This window comes from Mauremys mutica, unplaced genomic scaffold, assembly GCF_020497125.1.
Source record: "Mauremys mutica isolate MM-2020 ecotype Southern unplaced genomic scaffold, ASM2049712v1 Super-Scaffold_100274, whole genome shotgun sequence".
In the NCBI taxonomy this organism is placed as follows: domain Eukaryota; kingdom Metazoa; phylum Chordata; order Testudines; family Geoemydidae; genus Mauremys; species Mauremys mutica.
In genome coordinates this window covers 678,133-704,480 of record NW_025423301.1, presented here as the reverse complement: position 1 = coordinate 704,480, position 26,348 = coordinate 678,133, and the positions used below count along the sequence as shown (strand labels likewise).

The following is a 26,348-nucleotide window of genomic DNA, read 5'->3' as shown; positions in this document are numbered from 1 at the left end:
AGAATTGGAGCTCAGGTTTGCAGATTAACCAGCCCAACAAGGCCATAATTCCGACTAGGTGCTGCTAATGTATAAATAATAAAATCAGTAATTTATGCTACATGCTTCACTTTTTTTCACTGGGATTTCTAGTCAGTTTCATGGTCGGGTTTGTTTGTTTACAGACATTTGTGTAGGTCTAAAATATAAATATTTTTATTTGTAGGTTCTCAGACACTAGCTTACTCTTACCCTGTGTTGTGACAACACAGGGGAATGTTTATGTCAAAGCAAAGCCATTTTTTGTTTGAATTACAACATTTTGATTGGCCTCAGGTTTTACAAAAGCTGACATTTTATAAAAACAAAATTGGAGCCAGCTTTGAGCTGACTGCATCCCATTAAATGACTACAGGCCACAAATGACAGCGTTGTCAGAAAACAGATGGACCTGTGTCCTCCTCCTGTCCCCTACTGACTGTAGGCTTGTCTGCCTGGCTCCTGGATGAAATGTAACTTCTTGCACTTCTAGGGGTCTGTTACAATGGAGGATGTGGAGTCATGCTTCCTGCACCTTCTGCAGCCCATCCGAGATCTCACAAAGAACTGGGAGGTGGATGTGGCAGCCCAGCTGGGGGAGTATCTGGAGGAGGTAAGGTAATCTTTCCATCCACGAAGACCAGGGTAGCGGGGAGGAGTGTCGGTATCCAAGTGCCACAGTGTGTCCATGCAGCTGGAATTCCTAGCATGTGGCGCTCGTTTCGATCCCTAATGTTCCTGTCCCTTAGGCCAGCCCTGCCACGTTGTCACTGGCTTTAAACTCTAAATATCAAGTTCTGGACCTCAGACCTTTTCCTTTTGCTCCCTGCCCTCCCTGTGAAGTGCTCCTGGATCCACAGGAGCTTTAGAAAAGATGCTCTGCACAGCACAGACCTGTTCCTTGGAGAACCATTGCCACCTGTGGAAGAGCTGCAGCCCCAAAGATTACAAGAGAATGCGGTGGGAAAAGTCTTGCATCCAACCCAGTCTGTAAAATCAGCTTGTGTCTTCCCGTGTGCGTGTTCTGCAGCTGGACCAGATCTGCATTTCCTTCGACGGCGGCAAAACCACCATGAACTTCATAGAGGCGGCTCTGCTGATCCAGGGTTCTGCCTGCATCTACAGCAAGAAGGTGGGGAAGCCGAGGGGAACTGCTGTGCTCACTCCTGCTGTCCCTGCAAGGCCGGGAGGAGAGCTTCTGTGGGGTTTGCCAGCTGCGGGCTTGGGCAGTGGGTGCTTTGGGGAGTTTTGCTTGACTCTGAAAGGGTTAAGCCAGCTGCACAGGTGCTGATGTATTAAATGTAGCCCTGAAACGGTAGACATCACCCAGCCCCCACTGTGGCTGCTCCCGTCTCTGTCTGTATATGGACATGCAGCCTGCAGAAGCTACAAGTCTCGCCACATAGTACTTTGTTCCTCAGGCAAAATGCTCCCCAATGCTGGAGTTCAGGCTGAAAGTGCCAAGACCTGGTGAGAACACTGAAGTGATCAAGGGGCCTCTTCAGGAACCCCCGTTTACCCTAGACCCAAACTGAGGCAGCCTCCCTGAGATCCTTGCATCCCAGCCTCTAACCTTCTGGCCTTGTTTTGGCAGGTGGAATATCTCTACTCTCTTGTTTACCAGGCCCTCGACTTCATCTCCAACAAAAAGTAAGTCAAGATTTTCCTTCTCCGTGAGGTTGCCTCTTGCAAAGTCTGTCTGGGCTTAGTACGGGGGGGCTCCCACCATGACTTCCCCAGCCCAGCTCAGCAGGCTCATGCATCTCGTTCTGACTGGCAGCTCCTGTCCTTTTTATCACTGTCACGCTTCTTTGCCCCTCCCTAGTCTCTTCCAAGCAAGGGTCTTGTAGCACTTTGGAAACACTAACTAATCCTTCCAACACCCTTTCCTTAGATATAGGTAAATTATCCTACATATGTGGGGGGCAGGGATAGCTCAGTGGCTTGAGCATTGGCCTGCTAAGCCCAGGTTTGTGAGTTCAATCCTTGAGGGGGCCACTTAGGGGAAAAATCAGTACTTGGTGCTGCTAGTGAAGGCATAGGGCTGGACTCAGGGACCTTTCAGGGTCCCTTCCAGTTCTATGAGATCGGTATAGCCCCCTTTTGCAGGTGGGAAGCGAGGTGACTTACCCAAGTCTACAGAGGAAGTCCCCTGCAGAGCGGGGAATAGCCCCAGCGTCCTGACTCCCTGCTCAGATCATAAGGAGCAAAGATCATAAGGCTCGACAATCTCGGTGGTTATTTTTTGCTGGTTTTAACGCTAGGCTCCAGTCCTGCAAAAGGATCCTCCCGGGATAATGTTGAAGTCAGTGGGTCTCTGTGCAGGCACGAGGTGGGGATCCAGCTGTAGGACTGGGGCCTGAGCTGGTGTGATCACAATGCAGGCCGGTGAGTGGAGGTATTAAATAGGAGGATCTAGGCAGTGTGGCTGAATAGGCCGCGGGGGGGGGGGGGGGGGGGGTTTAGTAGCAGTTTTCAAATGTAGCATGTCGCCTCTTTAGTAATTTTTCCATCCCCGTATATCCCCATTCTGACTGGCCCATGCTCAGTCCAGGTCTTCGGTTAAGCAAGGAGAGATCTGTTTAGGGTGGACAGCAGTGGCTGTTCTGAAAGAGAAATCCCCCCAGACGGGTGAAGCTCTGCCAATGGCTCTGACTTTGAACAGGCATTTGGCTCCAGCCACACAAACTGACCTCTGAAATGGAATTCCCTTTGGGCTCCTCTGCTCCTCTCAGCCAGAGGCCTGGCTCAGCAGGGGCACTTGCTAGGGCAGACGTGGGCAGGCTGCGGGCCACATCCAGTCTGAGGGCAGGGCCGGCTCCAGACACCAGCCTACCAAGCACGTGCTTGGGGCGGCACCTTGGGACGAGGCGGCGATCTGGTTTTTTTTGGTTCGGCCGGGCAGCGCTGGGGGGTGGCAGGGCGTGGGAGGCGGGGCGCCATGCTGGAGGGGCGGGGACTTCGGTGGCGCGGCGCTCCGAGGGAGCGGGGACTTGGGCGGTGCGGCGCTCGGGGGGGGGGCGCTCTTTCTTTTCGCTTGGGGCGGCAAAAATGTTAGAGCCGGCCCTGCCTGTGGGACCATCGTGCCCGGCCCCTGAGATCCTGGCAGGGGAGCCTAGTCCCCGGCCCCTCCCCTCCCCCACAGCCACACCACCATGCTGACTGTGCTCTGGCCCGCCTCTCCCACTGGGCAGCGTGAGGCGCGCAGCCGGCTCTGGCCTGGTGTCATGGCTGCGAGCTCCTGCCGCTGGTAAGGGGGCGGGGAGTGGGGGGGTTGGGTAAGAGTGGGAGGTCTTGTGGGGGAGGAGGGGGTGGTTGGATGGGGCGGAGGTTCTGGGGGCGTGGTCAGGGGATGGGGAACAGGGAGGGTTGGGAGTGGGAGTTCCGAGGGGCCTGTCAGGGGGTGGGGATGTGGCTAGGGGTCGGGAGGGCAGTCAGGGAGCAGGGGGGGTTGGATAAGGGGGTGGGATCCTGCGGGGAAATCAGGGGTTGGGGAGTCCTGGGGGGTGGTGGTCAGGGGATGAGGAGCAGAGCGGGGTTGGATGGTGGTGGGAGTCCCGGGGAGGCTGTCGGGGCGGGGATGTGGATAGGGGTCGGGAGGGCAGTCAGGGAGCAGGGGGGGTTGGATAAGGGGGTGGGATCCTGGGGGGAAATCAGGGGTTGGGGAGTCCTGGGGGGTGGTGGTCAGGGATGAGGAGCAGAGCGGGGTGGGATGGTGGTGGGAGTCCCGGGGAGGCTGTCGGGGCGGGGATGTGGATAGGGGTCGGGAGGGCAGTCAGGGAGCAGGGGGGGTTGGATAAGGGGGTGGGATCCTGGGGGAAACTCCGGGGTGGGGGAGTCCCGGGTGGTGGTGGTCAGGGGATGAGGAGCAGAGGGGGGTTGGATGGTGGTGGGAGTCCCGGGGAGGCTGTCGGGGCGGGGATGTGGATAGGGGTCGGGAGGGCAGTCAGGGAGCAGGGGGGGTTGGATAAGGGGGTGGGATCCTGGGGGGAAATCAGGGGTTGGGGAGTCCCGGGTGGTGGTGGTCAGGGGATGAGGAGCAGAGGGGGGTTGGATGGTGGTGGGAGTCCCGGGGAGGCTGTCGGGGCGGGGATGTGGATAGGGGTCGGGAGGGCAGTCAGGGAGCAGGGGGTATTTGGATGGGTTGGAGGTTCTGAGGGGGGCAGTCGGGGGTGGGAAGTGGGAGGGGGCAGATAGGGGGGCGGGGGCCAGGCTGTTTGGGGGGGCAGAGCCTTGCGCAACCCCGATGTGGCCCTCGGGCCAAAACGTTTGCCCACCCCTGTGCTAGGGCCTTGCTGATGCGGGATGGGCCAGAGCCAACAGGGCAGGGTGCTGCTGGTGTTGCAGGGAGCTGGAACTGCTAGAAATGGAGGCTGTTAAAGGTTCTCTCCAAGCTGCGGGCTGGCTGCCTCGAAGTGAAACGTGCCCTCCGCTTCCCCTTCCCCGTTCCCTGATGGAAACGGAATCGACTCAACGAGCAGGGGATTTGCTGGCCAGGCCTAAGCCCCCCTCCCCACTGCAGCCAGATCCCATTTCCTCTGAGCCACTTGCGCCCCTGCACGGGAGTGGTGGGCTCCAGCTCTGAGCCAGGCCTGCATATAGGAACCAAGTGCACGTTAGCTGGCTCCCCTCAGAAGAATAACATACTGACGTGGCTGTCTCCCCCCCCCCCCCCCCCGGGCTATTCAACGCTGGGTCCGTCTATAGCACTTCACAAGGACCAAAGAGGCCCCGGTAGCTTTATCTGCTGCCCACTCCTGGGCTGGAGGGGACCTGTTACATCCCTGTGTCTGTTGTCAGAGTAGCTGGGCAACCCCCAGCACACCCACCAGTGACTCAGACATCCCCGGCTCTGCCCCAGGAAACTGCCCAGCTGACAATAATGGTTTTAGAAAACTCCAGTGCCCTCTTGTGTTTTTTCCCTCCCTGACCCAGGCGGGACAAACAGCCTACGTCCATGGGGGAGGACGGCACCGACACTGACGTGAGCGCTGGGCCCAGGACGGAGGAGGAAGAGGTAAGACAGCAGGTGTGGTGTGCGTCCTCCTGTGTGCAGTCCCTCTGTGTGCCAGCAGGAGGAGTGCGGGCAGTATCCCAGCAGCCTCTGCCTGGCGTGTGCTAGGCACCGGGCTGGTAGGTTAAATGGTGGTGGGTGACCTGAGGCTGCAGACTCAGGCACCAAGTCTAATTGTGCCCTGCCTGATTAGCTGCTATGATCACTTGCCAGCAGGCCAGTCCCAAACTGCTCTTCTCTGGCTACGGGGTATTTAGCTTCCACAGCACTTGCCCCTGCCCCAAACACCCTGGGCCTGAGGGTTTGGTCTCTACAGCTTTGTCTGCACTTATGGTGGTGAGTCGAGCACAGACACACCTGTAGCTACACACCAGCGGGAAAGGCTCCTGCAGTGGGGAGGCAGCAGGGACCTGCCGGGACTTTTCCCCGCTGGCAGAACCGTTCACCGCGGGGGAAGGCTCCTGCAGTGGGGAGGCAGCGGGGACCTGCCGGGGCTTTTCCCCGCTGGCAGAACCGTTCACCGCGGCGGGGAAAGGCTCCTGCAGTGGGGAGGCAGCGGGGACCTGCCGGGGCTTTTCCCCGCTGGCAGAACCGTTCACCGCGGCGGGGAAAGGCTCCTGCAGTGGGGAGGCAGCGGGGACCTGCCGGGGCTTTTCCCCACTGGCAGAACCGTTCACCGCAGCAGGGAAAGGCTCCTGCAGTGGGGAGGCAGCAGGACACTGCACTGCTAAAAGTAGCAGTGTGGACGTGGGAGGCCCTGCTTGGGCATGTTTATACCCAGGGCTCAGGCCTGTGGGGAACTGTATTCTACTTGCCTAAGTCGTGTCTACGCTGCTAGCTGGGCGTGCAGTATCTGTACTCTACACGCCACCGTAAGTGTAGCCTTATAGCATTCCCCCCTTCACCTCGTGGGACAGAGCCCTTGGCCTCTGCAGTCCTCCAGCTCCACCCCAGAGACTGAACGCTTGACCGCCATAGCTCTCTCCCTCCCAGGAGGTGGAGGGCTGCCCGCTGAAGGGGGTGTGAATGCTTGCCTGGCTGGGAGAGCCTTTTGCAGGTGCCCCATACAGCTGTAATGGCTAACCAGCAGCGCTGCTTGGTGGAGCCTGGCGTGCCGCCCTCGGCGGAGCAGTGGCTGCCCTGTGGAGATGAAAGGTTCCCAGCTCCAAGGCCCCTGGGAGCGAGGGACATTTCTCAGGGCCTGTTGAGGCTCGCAGGCTCGGGGATGTGTGGGTGTGTGTGTCACACTGCCTCTATACAGATACCAGTGTATCAGTGAATTCTGCGGCTATCCCCAAACTCACTGGCCACCATGTTCTAAGGCATTTTTGCTAAGAGGCTAGCTTGAATTGGAAGGAGTTTGCCACCAAGTATCTGGGAGCCCACAGTCCCTGTGCACCGCTTGGAGAGCTCCTACTGGCTCTCTGCCTCCTCTCGGTCCCAGGTTCAGGTGCAGATCTGCAGAACTGTTCTCGTTTGGATCAGGGTAGACTGGGCCTGGGACAAGGAGTCAGGAGTCACTCCATGACCTTGGACGTGTCACTTCCCTCCCCCGTGGCCCAGAGATCCCGACCTGCCTTCAGGGGCGCTGTGGGGATCAGCAGAGTGTCTGTACAGCATGTCAGAGAGAGACAGCTCTCTGTGCGAAGTGCTCCATCTTACTGCTCTCGCTCTGCAGTTCCTTTCGTTGGATGACATCAAGGACACCAACGTGGTGAGCTTGGACATGAAGAAAGATCACCAGCCTAATGTAAGTGACGTGGTCCCCGTCCTTCATGCCCCTCTCATGTCCCTCCTGCCTCCTGATCTGGGGGTTTCCGAGACTAGAGTCTGCCGTGTCCAGTGTGCCAGCTTGCGCACCCCAGCACCCCCTCTAACTGAGCAGTGCTGCTAGGGGAGACCTCTGCCAGCGAGGGAGTAGTTCCAGGCATTCCTGCAGCCAGAACCCTCCTCAGCAGCAAGTGGTGACACATGGTGGGTACCAATGGCTGCCATCTGGCTGTTTGTACCCTGGCAGGATGGTGCTGCCCAGCACCCAGCCTGCCTTGATAGTCCTGAGAAGCAGATGAAAACACTCTCTGTATGTGTGAACGCTTCTTCTTGGCTGCAAGGGCTCTGTCCGTGGAGTGCAGCCGGGCCCCTCTCTTCCCGCGATGGGCAGCTGGGATCATGCTGTCCTATCTCTGCAGACTGTGAACATTGTCCCCTTGACGCCGATGGCCCTGGTACCCCCAGAGGAGACAGAAAAGAAGGACAACCCCCTGTTCAGGTAATGGCTTCCCTCGTAACGCCTTTCAGTCACTCCTCTCCTGCCATCTGCTTTCTGTCTCGCTTGGATTTTCTCACCACTGGTGTTAGGGTCTGGCCCTGCTCAACATCTTCATTAACGAGCTAGAGGAGGGAGAACAGCGGGGGAGGGAAATAATCCAGAGGGCTCCAGCGAGTTCAGAGATGTGGGCAGGACATCGCATGAGATTCCTCATGGGAAACGCAACTGGGGGAAGAACAATCATGCAAGGACAAGCCTGGGGATCAGCCAGGGACCGTCAGGAATGGAGGCGGGAGAGTGCGAAGCCAATCCGACGTGAGATTGCCATGTGAGATGGGCCACCATGAGCCTGGGCTGATAGAGGCCTTGCGTCCTGGAGCAGGGAGGGGATAGCTCCCTTCTGCCTGGCTCCGGGGAGATCCTAGCTGGGATTCTGGCCCCATTGTATTGGAAAGGGGGGGTGTCATTAACAGATAGTTAAGGGTTAAGGTCTCTTTTACCTGTAAAGGGTTAACAAGCTCAGTAACCTGACGGACACCTGACCAGAGGACCAATCAAGGGACAAGATAATTTCAAATCTCTGTGGAGGGAAGGCTTTGTTTGTGTTCTTTGTTAGATCCAAACAGAGAACAACCCCCAAAGAGGGGCCAGACGTATATCCAGGCTCTCCAAGCTTCCTGAAGTATTCTCTTCTATTCAGTATAGTGAGTATTAGAAAGGCGGATTAGTCTTATAATTAATTTCTGTATTTGCAAATGTGTGTTTGCTGGAGAAATCTCTTTATTTCTGTTACTTTTGATTATTCTGAGAAAGGGGGGGGGGGAGTCCCTCTAGGTTTATAAGCTAGACCCTGTAATATTTTCATACTGGTGTTAAAGAGATAGTTTACATGTTCTTAGTTTTAATAAAATATGTTTTTTTTAGAAGCTGAGTGATTTCTTCGCTTGTTTTGAATTTCTGGGGAAGAGGGGCGGGGGGGGGGGAAGGGAATCCCTCTTTGTTTGATTCAAGGAGTTTGAATCAAGGTGATCTCTCCCGACAGCTAAGGGAGGGGGAGGGGGGGAATGGGCTATTTCCCTTTGTGTTAAGATCCAAGGAGTTTGGATCGGTGTTCCCCAGGGAAAGTTTTGGGGGAACAGGGAGTGTGCTAGACACTGGAATTTCTAGCTGGTGGCAGCATAACCAGATCTAAACTAGGATTTAAGTTTAGAGGAGTCCATGCAGGTCCCCATCTTGTGGACGCTAAAGTTCAAAGTGGGGAATAAACCTATGACAGGGGGTCTATGCAGGGGTGGGTGCAGTTCAGAGAGTAACAAAGCGTTTTGGGGTGCAGAGGGAGAGATGAGCGGAGCTAAACCTGTCCTGTCTCGCTAAGCAACAGGGGGATGTGACACCAGCCTGTGCTGCTTAGAAGAGCGTGGGCAGCCTGGAGACAAGGAGATCTTGGTCTCCCTTATGTAGCCCCCCCCCCCCCCGCTAGGATCTGAGCCAACAAGAAATCCCATTCTGTGCTGGCTTGGGGATGTGACTGGGCTCAATGGGACCCAGCGGGTCTCTCCCAGGTCTCGGTCTCTTTCCCTTCTTCCCGGCACCCCATGCGACCTTTTACGAACCCATGCTCTGGCTGCACCCTGGAAACCAGCGATGGTGCTGGGTCAGAGCCGTTCTAACGCCCTCTTTCTCCTCTCAGCCGGAAGGGGGAGATCCTGGCCAGCCGGAAGGATTTCCACATGAACACGTGCACCCCTCACGCCAGCGGAGCCTTCATGCTGGAGCTGGCGGGCCTCTCACCCACGCAGTGCTTCCAAGCAAGACGCCAGGCTGGGGACCTTGGCAGTGCTACAGGTGCAGGATTGGGCTGGGGATCTCCCCTTACCCTCCCATAGCCACTCCAAAGACCTCCTGGGAGGGGATGTGGGAGGTGCAGAGTCCATGGGAGAGGCCGACCTGAGGGGTATGGGGGAAGCTGGCTATACAAGCCAGCCTTGGTCACCAACCCAGCAGCTATTCAAGGGGGGTCCTCAGGGAGCCAAGGGCTGAGACCCCAGTGGGGTGATGCTTGGGGGACATCATTAACAAGTCTCTCTCTCTCCCCCGATTCTGCCTCATCCCTGCCAGGAGGGCAGACTGCCGCCCCGGGATCTGGAAACGCACCCATGGAGGTCAGTGCCTGTGAGACTCCTGTCCCAGTCTTGAACTTCTCTGAAAATGAAGGTGAGAGATGTGGCCAGTTTGCTGTGTGAGATCCAGGGTGCTGGCGGGCTTTGGGTGGGGTGGCACCCCCATAGCATAAGCCCAGCAGGCTGGTTCCTAACCACAGGGGTCACTGGGGATGCTCGATTTCTGCCTGGCCTATGTTATGAACGAAACCAAGTCTTGTTCTCTCAAGAGTTGCAGCCTTCAAAGGGGGTTGGTTTTCAGAATGGAAGGAGAGGTTCCCTCTCGGGAGCAGAGAGGGTGGAAGATGGGTGGCTTTCCAGGGGCTGTTCCTACGCTGGTTGTGGCCCCATGGATGGAAAGGGAACCAGGAGTGACTGTGCCCCTCTCTGGTAGGCGCTGTGGCACCAGACGGGGGTGGTGGTGGTGATGATGATGCAGGAGGAGGAGGTGATTTCTTGCCTGATGCCCCAGAAGGGGGCGTGGAGACCAGTCCTGCTGCTGTCGAGCACATTCATCAGCAGAAGGTAGGAGAAGGGCCGTCGTCGTGGGGGCGGCATGGGGAGATGGGGCTGCCGCACTCACCCCTGTCCAGCAGCCTGGGGTCCCCACAGGCCCAGCTGATTGCCTCTGTACGATGCTTCAGGAAACTAACTGCCTTGTTCTCTGTCTGCTAGAGTGCGCCCGAGGGCAAGGGGTACATGCTGCGGGAACGGGCCCCGGCCATGGAGCCCAGTGTTCACATCAAGGTGAGAGAGGTCTGTAGGGACACATCCAGAGGGGCAGCAGAGTCCCTTTGGGAATATGAGCAGTTCCCAGATAGTAACTCAGGTGGAGGCTGGTGATCTGGGAGCTTCCCCACGGCACTGTGTATGCCAGGGAGCCGCTCCCTATGGGCACAGGCCCTAGAGCTCATCACTGTGGGTCCTGAACTGGCTGCCTAAGCCATGCTTTGGTGAGACAGGGTGCTCCCTGCCTGCTCAGGGAGGGGGACTGCCGTGGGGAATCGAGTGGGAACTGGCAGCCTGGCCACCGAGCTGTCCCATTCACCGTTCACTCACGTTCTGTGCCAGGAGATGCTGGATCCGTGGCGAAGCCTTGACCCCTTTGACGACTCTGAGGATAAGCCCTTTAAGAAAGGTAACGGGGGGCCAGCTGATGGGTGGCTTGGCCTGGCTGCTCTCCGGGATTTAGCAGCTGCTTGACCATAGCAGGGCCTGGGATGATATCCTAGCCTGGGTGTTTAGCCCCAGGAAGCAGGAACCACTGGAAGGGCGCCTGTGCTGTGAGCAGGGAATCCCCCATCTTAGCTCCTCCTGCTGTCCATGGAGCAAACTACCGTTCCCCCTAGATGGGGGTGGCTAGTGGAGTGAACGTGGCTGCCCCATCCTGAGCTGAGCCGTGCGACCCGGAGAGAGTGTCCCTGGCTGCCTGGACCGGAGCACCCAGCCAGAGAGCGGCTGCAGCCCAGGCTGTCAGATATCCTGGGCTGCACTTTGACACCCTGATGCTGTAAAGCAAAGGGGCCTTCCTCCTTCCTGGCCAGCCCCAAACCCGTCTCCCCAGGCACTTGCAGGATTGCTCTGTGCTGGGAAGAGGGGTGGTGTCAGGCCCCAGCAGCACGTCTTCCAGTGCAACAGAGCCACAGAGCGTGCGGAGCTGCCTCTGAAGTGGAAGACAGATCCAGCGGGGACTACGCTTACAGACCTTGTCCTGAGTCCTGCGGCATGTGACTGTATGGCTGGGTGTCAGTGGCTGCTAACGCACACCCAGCCGCCCAGGGGTCTCCCTAGAGTCTGCGCCTGATGCTGGTGGCTGCAGAGACTGGCAGAGCCCCCCTCCTGCTTCCTTCCTTTTCCCACCCACTGTGACTGCAGCTTACTCCCTTCTCTGCACCCGGCTCCAGGCAGACCCTTCACGGTGCCGCATGACCTGGACAATGTGCCCGGCAGCAAGCGGAAGAGGCAGACACCCAGGAAGCTGCAGGACTTCATGAAGTGGTTCTCTGCAAGCCGTGAGTATCTTCGCTCCAGCTCTGCTCCCCTACCCTGCAGCCTGCTCCCTGGCAGGGCCCTTCTCTGCCGAGAGGCATGGCCTCTCGACGCCCACAGCCTCAGCATCATAGAATCTCAGGCTTGGAAGGGACCTCAGGAGGTATCTAGTCCCACCCCCTGCTCAATGCAGGACCAGTCCCCAGACAGATTTTTACCGCAGTTCTCTAAATGGCCCCCTCAAGGATTGAACTCACAACCGTGGGTTTAGCAGGCCAGTGCTCATGGCGGCTGGTGTCTGGACTCTGTCCTGGGGACTCCCCTTGTTCTAGCCACATGGGACCACAGCGCCCGCCCGCACCCCCCAGGTTCGGTGGCCCTTGTACTCAGCCTGTCTCCTGCCTGCCATTTGGTGTGGATCACAGGGACTCCCATCCAGCCCAGTAACCCGCACCAGCTGCATCAGGAAGGGACAGGAAACCCCAGAACAGAATATGCTGCCTGGGAATTCCCCAGCTGGGTAATGGATGTTGAAAGGCAGAGTGACCCCGTCAGCCTATTGTGATAACAAATTCCATTTAGTTCAGGCCGTCCCCCCTCCTCAGGTCCACACACACCAGAGACTCTTGCATTGCCTGTCGTAGAACTGCACTGTGGAGACTGTCAGGGGAAAAGGTGGGGGCTTGCAAGCCTGGGGAGGGGGTTTGAAATCATGGGACAGGTCATTCTAGTTGGGCGTTCTCGCCAAAATGATCGGCAGTGAAACACTTAATGGTGCTGACATTTAAAGCGGTGTCATCGTGATTCAGAGTCGGTCTAATAGGAGAATGGTACAGAGCTATTGGTTCAGACTGTCTGCAGACTCAGGCAGATACAGCTGCATCAGTTAGGCATGGTTCACATTGTCCAGGTTTTCTCTAAAGCTAAGGGCCCCAGAAGTGTCCTAAAAATGAAAACTCATTCTCAGGGCCGTCCTTAGGCATAGGCAGAATAGGCAGCCGCCTAGGGCACCACTAGGTCTGGGGGCACCACTCTGCCCCGAGCCGAGACAGACGGGAAGCAGTGGAGCATGTAAGAGCAGGCTGCTGGGTCCTAGAGAGAGCCGAATGCAGCAAAGTCTGAGGGAGGGGATTGGCTGCTGGGGTCTCTGGGAAGGGGAGGGGGTAGGGGTTGGGGAAGGAGCTCACCTGTGAGTGTGACTCTTTCTCCCTGGCTGAGGTGAGGTGAGGCAGGCTCTGCGGCTCTGGAACCAGTATCCTTGTCCCCCATAACATCCATTCTTCTCCCCCCCTACCCCCTCCTTTCTCCCTCCTCCCCAGGAGCATCCCTCTCTCTCTCCTCCCTCCCCTCCGTCAGGGCTGGGTTGGGTGAGGTGCTGGGGGGTAGGTGGGGGGGGAGGCTGCCTGCCTGCTGAGGAATGAAAGTGAAAGTAACTCACTTCCTCTGCCAGCATTGGAATGTCACACAGGGCTGGGCTGAGGTTAGCCAGATGTGTGAAAAATCAGGACGGGGGTTGGGGTAGGGTGAGCAGATATCCCTATTTTATAGGGCCAGTCCCAATTTTGGGGTCTTTTTCTTATATAGGCTCCTTTTACCCCCCACCCCGTCCTGATTTTTCACACTTGCTGTCTGGTCACTCTAGGTGGGGGTAATTGGTGCCTATATAAGACAAAGCCCCAAATATCGGGACTGGCCCTATAAAATCAGGACATCTGGATCTGGTCACCCTAGCTGGGGAGCGCCTCTCCCCCGGGCTGGCAGCTGCCAGTGATCCATCTCATCCCGGGGGAGCTGCACAGGGCAGGATGAGCTGCTGTGGCTCCATGGGTGACCTGTCCCTGAGATCAGATGCTGTGCTAACTTCACCATGGTCCGTAAGGCTGGTGGTGGTGCCCATTGGCGTGTGATTGGACCTGAGGGTTTGCTGCTGCTGTTGCCACTCTGCACCCCAAGAGGTGGATTTTGGGGTCTACTGCAGCTGTTGGACCAGCAGGCTGGGGGGTGAGCCAAGCATGAAAGCAGTACTGTGTTGCCATTTAGATTGTCATTTAACAACTTTGTTTGCCAAAAATTCTTGCTAACAATCTTGAATCCAATTTCAATATTTTTTTTTAAATTAATATCTTAGCCAAAAACAGAAAATTAAGTTGTTGACAATTATTAGTGACAGGTTTGGTTTGAGGCAGGGGGTGGGCCAGTTTTCATCATAGAAACAACAAATGTTGACTGACTTTCCTACAGCCTGTTACTCCTGATAAGAGCCCTCCAACAACTGTAATATGCTCATCTCCTTACTAGTGTATAAAGCAGGGGTCGGCAACCTACAGCACACATGCCAAAGGTGGCAGGTGAGCTGATTTTTGATGGTACGCAGCGGCAGGCTGAACGGCTCAGCCCATCACTGCTCTGGGGTTCCAGCTGCTGCCCTATTGCCAGCTGGGATACCAGCCGCCAGCCCCACTCAGCACCTGCTGCTGGCCTGGGGACCCCCAAGGAACCCCAGACTGGCAGCGGGCTGAGCAGGCCGGCTGAACCACTCAACCTGCTGTCAGCCTGGGGTTCCATTCACTCAGCCGGCAGCGGGCTGGGGGGTTGAGTGGCTCAGTCTGCTGCCAGTCTGGGGTGCCGGCAGCACTCAGCCTACTGCTACTCCGGGGTTCTGGCTACCGGCCCCTTGCCAGTCAGGAGCCCAGACGCTGGCCCCACTCTGCCTCCTGCCAGCCTGGGTGAGCAGAATCCCAGGCTGGTAGCAGGTTGAGGGGGGTTGGCAGCCGGGATCCTGGGTGGCAGGAGTTGGTGGTCAGAACCCCAGACCAGCAGCGGGCTGAGCAAGGCCTGGGATCCTTGTCTAGGGTTCCAGTCACCAGTCCCGCTCAGCCCACTGCCAGTCTGGGGTTTCATTTATTCAGTTGGCAGTGGCCTGAGCAGGACCTCAGATAATAACAATAGTTTATTTATATAATATAGACATAGAGAGAGACCTTCTACAAACATTAAAATGTATTACTGGCACAAGAAACCTTAAATTACAGTGAACTTGGCACACCACTTCTGAAAGGTTGCCGACCCCTGGTATAGACTGACCATATGTTGTACTAAGATTCTCCTGCTTTTTTTTTTTCCTGTGAGTCAGTATAGCTTTTGCCAGCCCAGAAGTTGGGCAGCCAATGTTTTACATTTTCTCAGTGTTTTCTCCAACTTTCATAAAGTAAATACATAGTTAATATGAGTTAAAAAGGCCAGGGACACTTCCTTGTGAAGAATCTGTACAGCAGATCATGCTAGAGCTGTGAAAATGTCAGTTTTTGATGGAACTTTAGAGACAGTGATTTATCATGTATTTTATCATGTGAATGTGCTGCTATTGCCAATGTCTTTCCAAACAAAAATAAGGCACAATAGGACTTCTGTAACATTTCTGTGCTACCTTAATCTAGATGAGAGGATTCTGTGCTGACTTCATTTTGGTCACTTTGTGCTTTACCTAGCAGTAAAACTAGGGTTATATTTTCCCACTGTTTGGAAACCCAGCTTATTAAACTGATTTTGCAGCCAAAAAAGCCAGAAAGATTGCTTTTAATTAAAAATAAATCTTTGTTTCAATACCTCTTCATATAAATTTCCAATAAAATTTTGACAAATTAAAAAAATTATATTATTTGTATCATTCTGTCAAATCAGAATTTTTTCTATCGGGCTACTTCTTTAGTGCTAGTGCATCAGCATTACAGTGTGCTTAATTAAGTTAAACTGGTTTTAATAACGTGAATGTGGCAAGTTTTCCAATACTGTATGCTTATATTTGTGTTGCTAAGAGCAGATCAGGCACAGGGGCACCAGTTTAATAATCTCGCCTAGGGCACCATAAATCCTAAGGACGGCCCTGCTCATTCTCTGGAGCCCTGTTCCGCTGCCAGGGATGCAGAGCTCATGGGCCCTGCCTGTAGGGGACAGTTCTTCCCAACATCTCTCTGTTACTCTGGTTTCTATTCCTTATACGTTGTTCCCTGCCTAATAGAATTGTGGGTGTTCTCATCTACAGATACTTGTCTGGTCCTTTCTGAGCTCAGTAAGGTCACTGCTACGAGAGGACTGAGCGCGGCACGTGGCGTTTCCTCTCATCAGTGGCTGCCCTTTGCTCGGGTATCATGAGAGAGCAGAGAGCTGTATCTGATGTGACTGTCCCTAACCCACTGGTTTGCATCCCTCTATCAGGTCCTCTCGCTCCCTCTCCCAGGGGCTGCTGCTGGGGAAGCATCTGCAGGAGGAGGAGCAGCTGGAGGAGGCCGAGGAGGAGCTGAATGCTGTGGAGGAGCGAATGGACGATTACCTGCACCACGACGGGGGGGCAGGTACTCCCAAAAGCCTCGGAGCTGGGGCAGTCTGTGTACCATCACTGCCGCCCTGGGCACGGGATCCTGGCCACTGTGCCTCACTCCTGCCCCAGGAGATCTGGGCCAGTTCGTGCCCATCAGAGGGGTGGCATTGGCTACGTTGGGCCAACCCTGCTAGAAACTGGAGTGAGAATTGGGGCTGGGGCTGTTGCAGTTGCCGGACAGTGTCTGCTCTGAGTTGCTGAGCTGGGCTGTACCTGAGCTAGACAGGCAGGCTCTGTGCCCCTCTCTGCTCCTTGGAAGCCAGCGCAGGATTTCCTGGCCCAGGGCAGCTGCTCTGTGACGGTTTTGTGCTCTCTTGGGTGGGTCAAGGACCGAGCAGGTTGCAGGGACTCCCCACAATCCCTGCTCCCCATGGCTCGGCGGCTCCATGCTCAGCACATGGGAGCTAAGCAGGGCTCCACATCCGGGCAGGAACTTTCCCACGAACCTTTGACCAAAGTCCTTTCTCCTTCTGCAGATGACTTCCTGGAGCAGGAGGACGTCCACCCGGCAGCCCTGGAGCAGCTGGCCGAGGGCGACCTGGGTAATGTAGTCCCAGCAGATCCCCTTTCTTGTCACAGACTGGTGGAGCCTCATTTACCCTGAGGGGCCTGTGCTGGCAATGTGCCTGAGCCTGGGAGCTCAGCAAGGCTACGCAACAACGTAGAGTGGGCGTTACCATAGCTGGGCACCTGTGGACTGTGTCCCAGCATGCAGTGCTCCAACTTACCATGGAGCACTGCATGCTGGGACCTGTAGTCTCCATGGGTTGCAGCTATGTTAGAGATGAGTAGAGCCCTACCACAATCCACAGTCCATTTTAATCAGTTTCATGGTCAGAGGGTTTTAAAACTGGTCAATTAAATGTTTTCAGATGTTTACATCTGAAACTTCAGGGTGTTGTAACCGTGGGGGTCCCGATCCAAAAAGGGGTCTTGGGGGATGGGGTGTCGCAAAACCCATCTGCCCTGTGGGTTCATCAAAACCTGCCTATGTTAGGAGAGTGGTGTGTGTCCCCACCCCTGAACATGTGCACGTACCCAGCTGCTCAAGTAGTAAGCCCCATGTGCTTCCCGGGGACAGCGAGCCCCCTGGCGCTGGGGAAGTCAGGTCCCCGTTAGTGGGTTGGCAGGGTTTCTGTGATGGCTGGCGCTGTCTCGCAGTGGCAGCACCATGCTGCTCTCAGCTCTAGCTTCCCCTTCCCTTTCAGGCCCCTGCACGATCCCTGACTCCCTGAGCTATGAGGAGCTGGTGAGGAGAAATGTGGTACGTACCCATCCCTTGAGGGGTTGGCGCAGAGCGCAGGGCCCCTCTGCCTGAGCCTGGCTCTGCAGTGCCACCTGCCCATTGGCCTTTCTTGCTGCCTGGGAAGCCGGCCCTTCCTGATGCTGCAGCTATGGGCCGTGGCTTTCCAGAGATGCCTGTAAATGTTCATTGCCTCCCAGCCCAGGAACAAGAGGGATGGGGCGGGGAGGCTGGACTTGTTAGCAGGTTGGAAAGCCTCCACCCAGCTGGGCCAGGGACAGCATTGGATTCTCTCAGCCTTTTAGCTGTCTGACCCTCCATTTCTAGCCTGTGCTGTTAGAGGGCCAGGCCTGAGCTCTCCAGCGGAGAGAGGGAGCTGCCCCGCTGCTCTGTGGGGTGGGCCCTCAGCGCTGGAGGGGTGAGCACCACCACTCCCATTGCAGCTGGGGGACTGCGCCCCTGCCAGCGCTGCCCCAGGTGTGGGGAGCGGCCATGTCTGGAAGCGCTGGCATGAGTGACCCCTGCCCATGACTATTTCAGTGTTCCCCTGAGCCCGGCGGGGAGGTGGGAATGAGGCAGAGCTGGGGCGGGGTTGGAATCTGCCCCCCCTCCTCCTTTTCCCTGATTCCGCCCCCATCTCTCCGGCCCCAGGAGCTGTTCGTTGCCAACTCCCAGAAGTACGCCCGCGAGACGGTGCTGTCCCAGCGTATCCGTGACTGGAAGGACAAGATAGAACCCAAGCTGCAGGAGCAGGTGAGGCTGGAGCATGGGAGCCTGTGCCCAGCTGTGGGGGAGCTGTTCTGGGTGTAGGGATATTAAAGAAGGATTACATTACACATGGTTTATATGAGAAATGATTTATTGATTTATGGTTTTATTATTAACTAATACTTTATAACTTAAGGTTTATGTTAGAAGTAAGTTTGTAAGGATTTATTGTCAGTAATATCTATGTCTGTACAAGCCTGCTCAAGGAGATACTTTGTACAAAACTTTAACTCCAAGCGCCTGTGTTCTAAAGTGAAACTTTGAAGTCGCTACTTTGCTTTGTAACTAGTTAATTGACGTCAATTGACTCTAAATGCCTGTTTTCTAAGTGAAAGTTTGTAACTGCTACTTTGTTTTGTAAATGGCCGCTGTAAGCTGCTGATTGTTTAATGGACTCAGTACCTTGTTAACTCATTGCGCGAGCTGTCAATCGCTGCTAATTGGCCAATTGACTTTAACTCAGCGCGCAAGCTGTCAATTACCCCTGTGCCTAAGGCACAACTATGTAACATACAAATAGAGACCCCCACCTCTGTTAAAGTCATTTTTACCTCACTTTATGTTTTTAATTGTTTAAAGACAAGGAGTCTCACACCCCAAAAGGATAAAGAAACTGTAAAATAAATGTAGTTAAGATAAAAAGTATATGTGAATGAGTGTCTAGTTTAAATGTTGAATGAATGGTTAGGGAGTTACCAAGCCTGAAAAAGTCAGTGTTGGCCGAAGAAGGTGTCAAGTGGAATCAACCAGATGACCCCCGGAGGGCGAACTGGAATCCACCCCGGCACCTCAAAGGAAACAAAGGCAGCTATCTGCTGATTGATCTGGCAACAGCAGAATGAAGAACTAACATAGGGAAAAATCCCTATAAAACTGAACCCTGGAGAAAAAGGACTTTGAGTCAATGGTTCTGCTGCCAGCCTCCAGGAGCATCAGGTGCACCTGACCCGGACTCGGCTCCACTCTTGTGTACAGGATACCTGGCCAGTATTCTGTCACAAGCAACTTCAGGCTGGTAACTATAACATCTACACAGAACTTGTATGAATGATTGTGTGAATGAATATGCATATACATATATAAGTAATCAAAGAATAAGTAAGCCAAACAACATTGTTTGCTGTTATCTTCTATTTTATTATGATATTTACAATAAATGTGGCATCTTTGCCTTATCCCTCTTAATAAGATCTGCTGGTTTTTATTATATTGGTATAACATGGGCAGAGGCCGGGCTGATGAGCCCCAGGGGTGGGTGGAGTGCGCAGCAGAGGGCTGGGAGCGAGGGTGGCTGGGCCCCTGGCAGTGGGGCACGCAGGGTGTTGCTGAAGGGAGGCTGGAGAGCACGTCCCTGTCCCCGTGCAGCTTTGGCCAGAGCTCTCAGCCTGGCACTCTGCTCCCTGCAGGGAAGCCCATGCCTGGGTCCCACTCCCTGGCAAGCATGGCTCTCACCCTGCTGACTTAAAGGTGCTGCCACCTCCCCGTTGCACTACAGGCCGAGCACGTCTGATTGGCCGCTGCCTGGGGAATGAACAGCGGCATAACCTAGAAAAGAGCCCAGGGCTGGGTGGCTCCCGGCACTGTTGCTGCCCACCTAACCCTGGCCCATAGCCCCCTCTGCCAGTCTGAGGGCACCTCTGGCATCTGCCGGTGCCCCCCAGCCTGGGCTCCCCCCACAGCTCTGCCGGTGCCCCTCAAACCCAACCTGCAGCCCCCCTGCTGTCTTGCCTTTGGCTCTCCCCACAGCTCTGCTGGTGCCTCTCAGCCGGGGACAGACAGTGACAGTTGTAACGAGGCTTAGGGCAGGGGCTGCCTGGGTCCTCCCCCGCTCCCCCAGGAGTTGGCCAGCGTTTGCTAGTGGCCATGGGTGAGTGAGGCTTGGCCTGGCCCCTCAGACACTGCGCCCAGTGCTAACTCCCCCTCTCCCCGCGCAGGAGGAGCGAGCCGCCTTCGACATCCACAGCTACGGGGACCAGCTGGTGGCGAGCTGTGGGCGGCTGGGCGAGTGGCACTCCTTCGCCAGCCTGGTGGCGGGGAAGCCAGCCTTTGAGGTGTGTCGCTCCATGAAAGTGACGTTATTACATCTCTGAATATTTTTTCCATTCAAATGTAAAAGGCGAGTTTATAAAAACATTAGATAGAAACAAAAAAAAGTGATAAAACAGACACAGTATAACAAAACAAGTTAAATTTCATTGCAAGTAAAAAGTCTTTTTTTTAAACATAAATGGGAAAAATAATAAACACAGCAATCCATGATAGTAAACATTTATCTACTTTGCATTAAAAATGTAAGTAGGAAAAAGTCCTTGTGCAGATATTAAGACAGCATTGAGATAAAAATCATACATTAACAACAAAAACTACTACATCAACTACCAACACCACCTGCTATCAAACTAAACAAATCTTTAACATGTAATCCATTTTTCACTATTGATGCTGTTCGTTTACTTTTTACACTTGGCTTGGGACAGTGGAACTAGTCCGTTTCACTTCCTTTTTTGAGTCCGTTTTACAAGCTGCAAGTTGTGCATGACCTTAAGTTCCACAGCACTGCAGGGGACAATTGATTTTTTTTAAACCTGTTTTTATTGAAATTTAAGACATTTATGAAAACAATTGTATTTCTATCAAGTTGGGGTTTGTTTTTTTTAATTCCAACCTCTCACTCCCCCCAACTCCCATGCTTAAACATTGAGTCCAGGAGAAGCTGACACTGTCCCACTTTAAACAAAGAAATAGATAAGTAATCTAATTAGCCTGTGGCAATGTCTCCCCAAGGAAAGTGAGGGAAGCCCCATTAACAGAGTCACTTAAAACTAGAATTGGAGAAGAAACAGTAGGGAGCAATCATGCACTGGCCCTGGGAGAATGGGATAGATAAGATCTAATGGGCTTATCCACCACCTCTAATTTCTAGGTTAAGTGATCTAAGCATCAGGTTTGAAATAACTAGACTATTTTTGCCTGGCTGCCCCCCCCTGCCCCCCCCTGCCCCCAGAGTGGCCTCATTCCAGGGGTGCCGTTTGTGTGTAATTTGTGAAGTGCTATGGGATCCTTCATGTACAGATGCATGAGCTATCATTATTCCTACTATAAGAGAATCAGATGGATACCTGAGGACATCAGTTGCTCTCAGCGCTGATGACTTGCGATGCCATAGCCAGGGTTATGTAGGGCTGGGAGCCTGCCAGCAGAGTAGAGCAGGGGAGATGTGGAGGGAGAGCAGTTAGAATGAAACAGACTGACACACATAAGGAAGTTAGCCACTTTGTAAACACTACAGGTAATTTTCTTGGATTAAGATATTAACCTAATCCACCACATTTGCTTACTTTGTACTTTCTCCATCTTTCCATCCCTCCCCTTTTCCTTCCTCTACTCCTCTTTCTCTCTCTTTCTTAATTAGACAATGAATTGAAATGAGAATCTGAATTCCATTCACCCCTGTTGTGGTCCAGATGCTTAGCTGGTGCAAATGGTGATGTTGATGAAGCTATGCTGATTTGCACCACCTGAGGATTAGGCTGTCTCTTGTCACTGCTTGATAGATATTCAGGTTCTAATTAAAAAGGAATTGCAGTTATTTACGATCATAGTAAATCGGAGATGTTTTAAGAGTATAGATGATCAAATCTAGCCCCTGGTCAGGGTTGGAGAGAGAGTCCCCTGTTGAAGGATGTTCAAATGTTATGAAGGTTGGCGGGTGGAGGGAGGGAACACAGAAAGGGGGGAAATTTCAGGTTGCATAATCAAGAACATTTTCTAACAGTGAGGGGTCTGCTGAAGGGTGGAAGCATCTTACCCAGAGAAAACCCCATGCTTGGTTTTGTTTGGTTTTGTTTTTTTTACAGTGCAAATATTTGTAATTAAAAATAATATTATGAAGTGAGCAGTGTACACTTTGCATTCCGTGTTGTAATTAAAATCAGTTAATTTCAAACAAGAACTGGACCAAGCTCTGGAAAGGATCTACAGAAAGGATACACCTGTACTAGGGCATGAGGGTAGGGAAAGGACTCACTGGTGTAGACTCTGTTGTCTCCAGTTCCAACATTCACACACTTCTTGCATGAACATGGCTTTCCACACACATACAGAGCCTATTCCTGGAGCCAGCCAGGGTCCATATGAGGAAAGCCAACTTCAGAGCCATGCAGCACACCTTGAGTCAGACCCAGACAGGCACCTCTTAAAGAAGAGAAGGAGAGAGACCCTAACCATCCTGCAAGGTGCCAAGCCCCTCCACTGGAGTCAATGGGAGCTGGGGGACTCCACACATCTCAGGAGTCAGGGTCAGGGCCCTAAAAAACAGAGGCTGGATAAGAGAAACAGAAGAAAGACTGGGAGAGGGAAAGAAGAAGGAGAGGCCTAAGGGTTATAGTTGCTTTGCGTCCCTTGAGGGTGCCATGCTGACTGGTACTGCTGGCACCCAGCTCTACTCAGGAAGGACGTCGCGTTGACAGAGGCATTCTGGAAGTGGTAGCCCATCTTCTGTCTCCATGCTGGCATAATCCATGTTCGCTGGGAAGCCATGATAAAAGTTCATCTTTTGCTGGCTGAAGAAGCCCATTGCCTGCTGGGCGCTGCAGGCTCCCCCGGCTTTCCCAAAGAACCCCTCCTCCTCGATAGCCACGAAGGGATACAGGCTCTGGCCACTCCCATAGGTCTGGCTGCTACCATAGCTCTGATGCACATTGGTCACAGTCTGGATGTTCCTGCTGGCACTAACTGGACAACCCTGGTGATAACTGGGGTTGAAATCCAGGTAACCTGCCTGATGAAATCCATTGGGGGAGAGAGAGAGAGAGAGAGAAGGTGGTTCAATACACAGGTATAAGCAAACAGTACTGAGGCTCCAATAGCACAAACCAGGAGATTATAAACTCTTTGGGGCAGGGACTGCCTTTTCTTTATATACATCTCCAGTGCACACTGGGGCCCTAAGATCTATGCACTACCACAATACAAGTACCAATATCCTAGAGGTGAAAGATCCCCTGCTCCTCCTGGGTTGACTGGATTGCAACTGGTGTCCATATGCCATTCTCTAATCTAACCAGTCCCTCGACCTGAGATCCTAGAAGTGGAAAGTTCTGCTCTCCTTCCCCCAGATCCATTCAATCCCCAATGTAGGCTTAAATGACATGATACAGTAAACAGACTGAATGAATGCTGTACTGGAAACACTGAGCAAGGGCTGGTTACTAAGCCCATGAGCATCCCATATTAACTGGATAGCAAACACGTACATTAGATAGATATTATAGGTCCCCTTGGTAACTGCCCATAATTAAACCTCTTCTTACTTGGGATAGGCGTGTCCCTTTTTCCATCCACTGAGTTTCCTTCTGGCATCGTTTAAACTTCATCCGTTGGTTTTGAAACCATGTTTTTACCTGGACATGATAGGGCATAAAAATCCCTTTTTAGACAGAGCTCACAAAATATTTATAGACAATACATAAAGAGATTGCTTCACCCAGCACTAAAATGCAGCCACCTCTGGGCTGGAACATGGCAGGCCATAGCAATTATATACAACAATTTAGGAAGTGAAGAACACCACTATATCCAGCTGAAAATGGGAGAATGTAGGGAGGTCAAATATAATTACAATCACTGGGACAGACACCCCTACTGCAAATTACCACAGGTTCTTTCATGATCACAAATAGTTAGAACCTCCATTTTTGTATGAAAGATGGGTCAGTCCTAAATTAGAGTCATCCACACGGCTTTCTGCAGCACAGCACCCAACAGGATGACACTGTAACACTAGTGTCAGTACTGAGAGTAGAGAGTACACCTAAGTTGCCCATACTTTCTCCGCAGCGCAGCACCCCCTGCCTTCATGCTGGGGCAATGAGGTCAGCAGTGGCTCCAAGAGTATAGTGAACGCTACTTACAGAACAAGCAGGAACTGACTCATTGCATGCCCCTTGCTTGAGTCTTGAACACCTGTGCAAAGTGGATGGCTAATCCTAGGTGAGCAAGAGGGGACTTCTGACACTGGTAGCATTTCACAGCCTCCTTGCACAGATGTAAATTACAACAGAAGAGACGAGACAGTGGGGAATCTGGCCTTGCCTTGGAGCTCTCCCACTGAAAAACCGACCATGTTTGTAAGACCCCACCTCAAATCAGGGATGCAGCCCAGCCACTAGGATGCCAACACTCTACAGAAGCAGATCTCGGTGTTCACCTGCTTGTAAGTGAGCCCCAAGGCTGAGCCCAGCTCCCGGATCTGCTGGGGGCTGAGGTATTTCTGGCTCTGGAACCGCTGGTGCAGGGTTTGCAGCTGCTCCTGGGAGAAGGCCCTGCGGCTCTTGGCCTTCTTCACCCCTCCCCCGCATTCCACCCCACCCATGCGGATCGCAGGGTGTGGGGATGGGGGTTTCGTGTTGGGGCTGCTGGCTGAGTCCGGGGTGTTCCCGAGCTGGAGGAAGCTGGAGAGAGCTCTAGGGAGGGAGAAAGGAAAGTGGCGCATTAAGGGCGCCTGCAGCGTGACAGGAGACGTTCATCCCTAGGGGATACCGATTTGCTTTTGGTCGGTGCCTGAGCTCCCTGCTCGGGAAACGTGCCTATTGCATGTAACGGCAAAGGGTCACACGACTTAACGGGGTGTCTCAACCTCGCTGCGGGCACACCCCGCACAAACAGCCGCGAAAACTGAAGCGCTCTCTGGCGACGCCTGATGGGGGTTCCTGGCACTGCGGGCTCTAGGGTTAAACGCCACCACGGCGCCAGCTGCTACAATTCCTATTAGAAAGAAATGCTGGGGCCGGAGCCAGGGGGAGAACGTGCCCGAAGTAGTAACAGCGCAGATCAGCCTGGAGAGCAAGATGCAGGGCAGCCTCGGGGAAGGCGCTGTACAGAGCAATTCCCCATTGGCCCCGGGGGGTAAATTGGCTCCTGAGGGCTGGGAACAGCCTGAATTCGCTCTTTTCTCCCCGGTGTTGTCCGTGGGACAGGCACGGGGGGGGGCGGGGGGGACCCGAAGGAGCCCCAGGAGTCTGCATGCGCCTTGGGAATCCACAAGAGCCAGACACCAGCAGCATGACAGACTCAGCAGCACCTTTGCAGCCTGGCTGGGCTCCGGGAGCTCTGGGCCACCCTCGCTAGAGACACCACCAAGGAGCTACCTGTCCCCCACCCAGCCCTGGGAGCCGATCCCTGTGCAGAGATCGCACCCCTCACAGCCCCCGACTCAGGCCCTTTCGCCTCCTCCCAGGAAGGGAGCAAGGCCTGATTTGGTCCAGAAGTGGAGCCAGGACAATGGCTAGAGCCTGCCTCCCTTCCTGGGTCTGGATCACCGCGGTGCCCTCCCTGGCGCCTCGCCCGCCTCCTGGGACCTCGAGCCCTGCCCCACCACCGGGGGGGGGGCTTATTGCTACTTCTCCCTGCACCCCCCACAGGCTCTCGCGCCCGGTTAGCCACAGGCGGGGCCACAGCGCCCCCGCTTTCCACGCTGGAGCTTTCAGCGGGCGCGCCCCGGCCTGTTGCGGACTGGAATTGGTCCAAGAAGGACAGCCCAGTGCCCGAGCTGCAAATGGCCGGGACCAGACAAGAGGGGTCGGGGCTGGTGGTTTCCCTTCCCGGGCCAGACATGTACCAATCCCCATCGGAAAGTGGGTCCCTCCCAAGCCCCCCGCAACCCCTCGCCCGGCTTCTCTCTGAACAGCCCCCCGCACCCCCACACAACTCGGATTTAAACACGTCTGGCTTCCCCCCACTGAAGGCAGCGTTGGCATTTAGCATCCAGGAGAGCAGGAGCGGGCCTTTAGCTAGAGCCTTCCAACCACATGTCCAAGCAGCCCTGGACACCAACCTTTCTAGTTCTGCTCTGGGTCTGTTCTGAGGGGCGTCCACCCACCCGCACCAACTTGCTGCCAGACAGGACTGGTTATTGCACCTAGGAGTGGGTGCTTAAGCCCCCCATGAAATACCCTCTAAGCTAGTTTGGGTCGATCTTCCCCCAGATTAGACAGCGTTTCGGACTCCCTGTTCCTCCCTAAAAAATAAGGTAGCAGAATCTTTTGGGGAGAGGGGGAGGTCACTTGGCTATGGAGATAGAGGAAAGCTATTGAGATGAGCTCTCCCACACCCGCCCCTTGTTGAGTCATTCCAGACAGCAAGATTGATGATGATAATTTTCAGTCATTCCAAAATTGGCGTACCTGGATTATGGAGGGTCTTCTCCTCTGGCTCTGGGACTGGGACATCAGCATCTGCTGCCTCTTTGTGGGGGACATTGTCCATCTCCGCTGGGCAGTTCCAATAGTAGTCGCCATACCTTATTCCAGTTCCTACCCCGGCTGGGTAAGGCTGGTAGGGGGGCATTGCCAGGTGGGCACTCATGGATGTTTGTGTTTGGGGAACGTTACCCCCAAATAAACCCCTAACCTCAGAGAAGACAAGGTGGAGATGGAGAGGGGTAGACTCTATCAGACAAACACACACACAGATGCCCATAGAGTGGGGGGTAGATTTATGCCCTTCCTAAC

The 26,348-nt window shown here is 54.3% G+C and overlaps 1 protein-coding gene and 1 pseudogene across 1 annotated transcript; one reads left to right on the top strand and one right to left on the bottom strand.

Annotated features, from left to right (window-relative positions):
• Positions 1 to 517: 517 nt before the first annotated feature.
• Positions 518 to 19,928, top strand: LOC123360585 (condensin-2 complex subunit H2-like). The gene is made up of 18 exons (XM_045001231.1): positions 518 to 631; positions 1,049 to 1,150; positions 1,613 to 1,668; positions 4,954 to 5,035; positions 6,711 to 6,782; positions 7,222 to 7,301; positions 8,992 to 9,146; positions 9,420 to 9,515; positions 9,855 to 9,985; positions 10,136 to 10,207; positions 10,532 to 10,598; positions 11,365 to 11,472; positions 11,782 to 11,969; positions 15,687 to 15,801; positions 16,304 to 16,369; positions 17,036 to 17,091; positions 17,722 to 17,823; positions 19,773 to 19,928. Exons 1-18 carry the CDS (start codon positions 524 to 526, stop codon positions 19,926 to 19,928), a joined length of 1,812 nt encoding a protein of 603 aa, XP_044857166.1. The 5' UTR covers positions 518 to 523.
• Positions 19,929 to 22,212: 2,284 nt separating this feature from the next.
• LOC123360584 lies at positions 22,213 to 26,217 on the bottom strand (annotated as a pseudogene).
• Between the last annotated feature and the right edge of the window lie 131 nt (positions 26,218 to 26,348).

Coding starts and splice junctions, on each gene's coding strand:
- LOC123360585 (XM_045001231.1), top strand. CDS start 524: ATGGAGGATGTGGAGTCATGCTTCCTGCACCTTCTGCAGCCCATCCGA. Junction 632..1,048: donor TGGGGGAGTATCTGGAGGAG/GTAAGGTAATCT, acceptor CGTGTTCTGCAG/CTGGACCAGATCTGCATTTC. Junction 9,986..10,135: donor AGCACATTCATCAGCAGAAG/GTAGGAGAAGGG, acceptor TCTGTCTGCTAG/AGTGCGCCCGAGGGCAAGGG.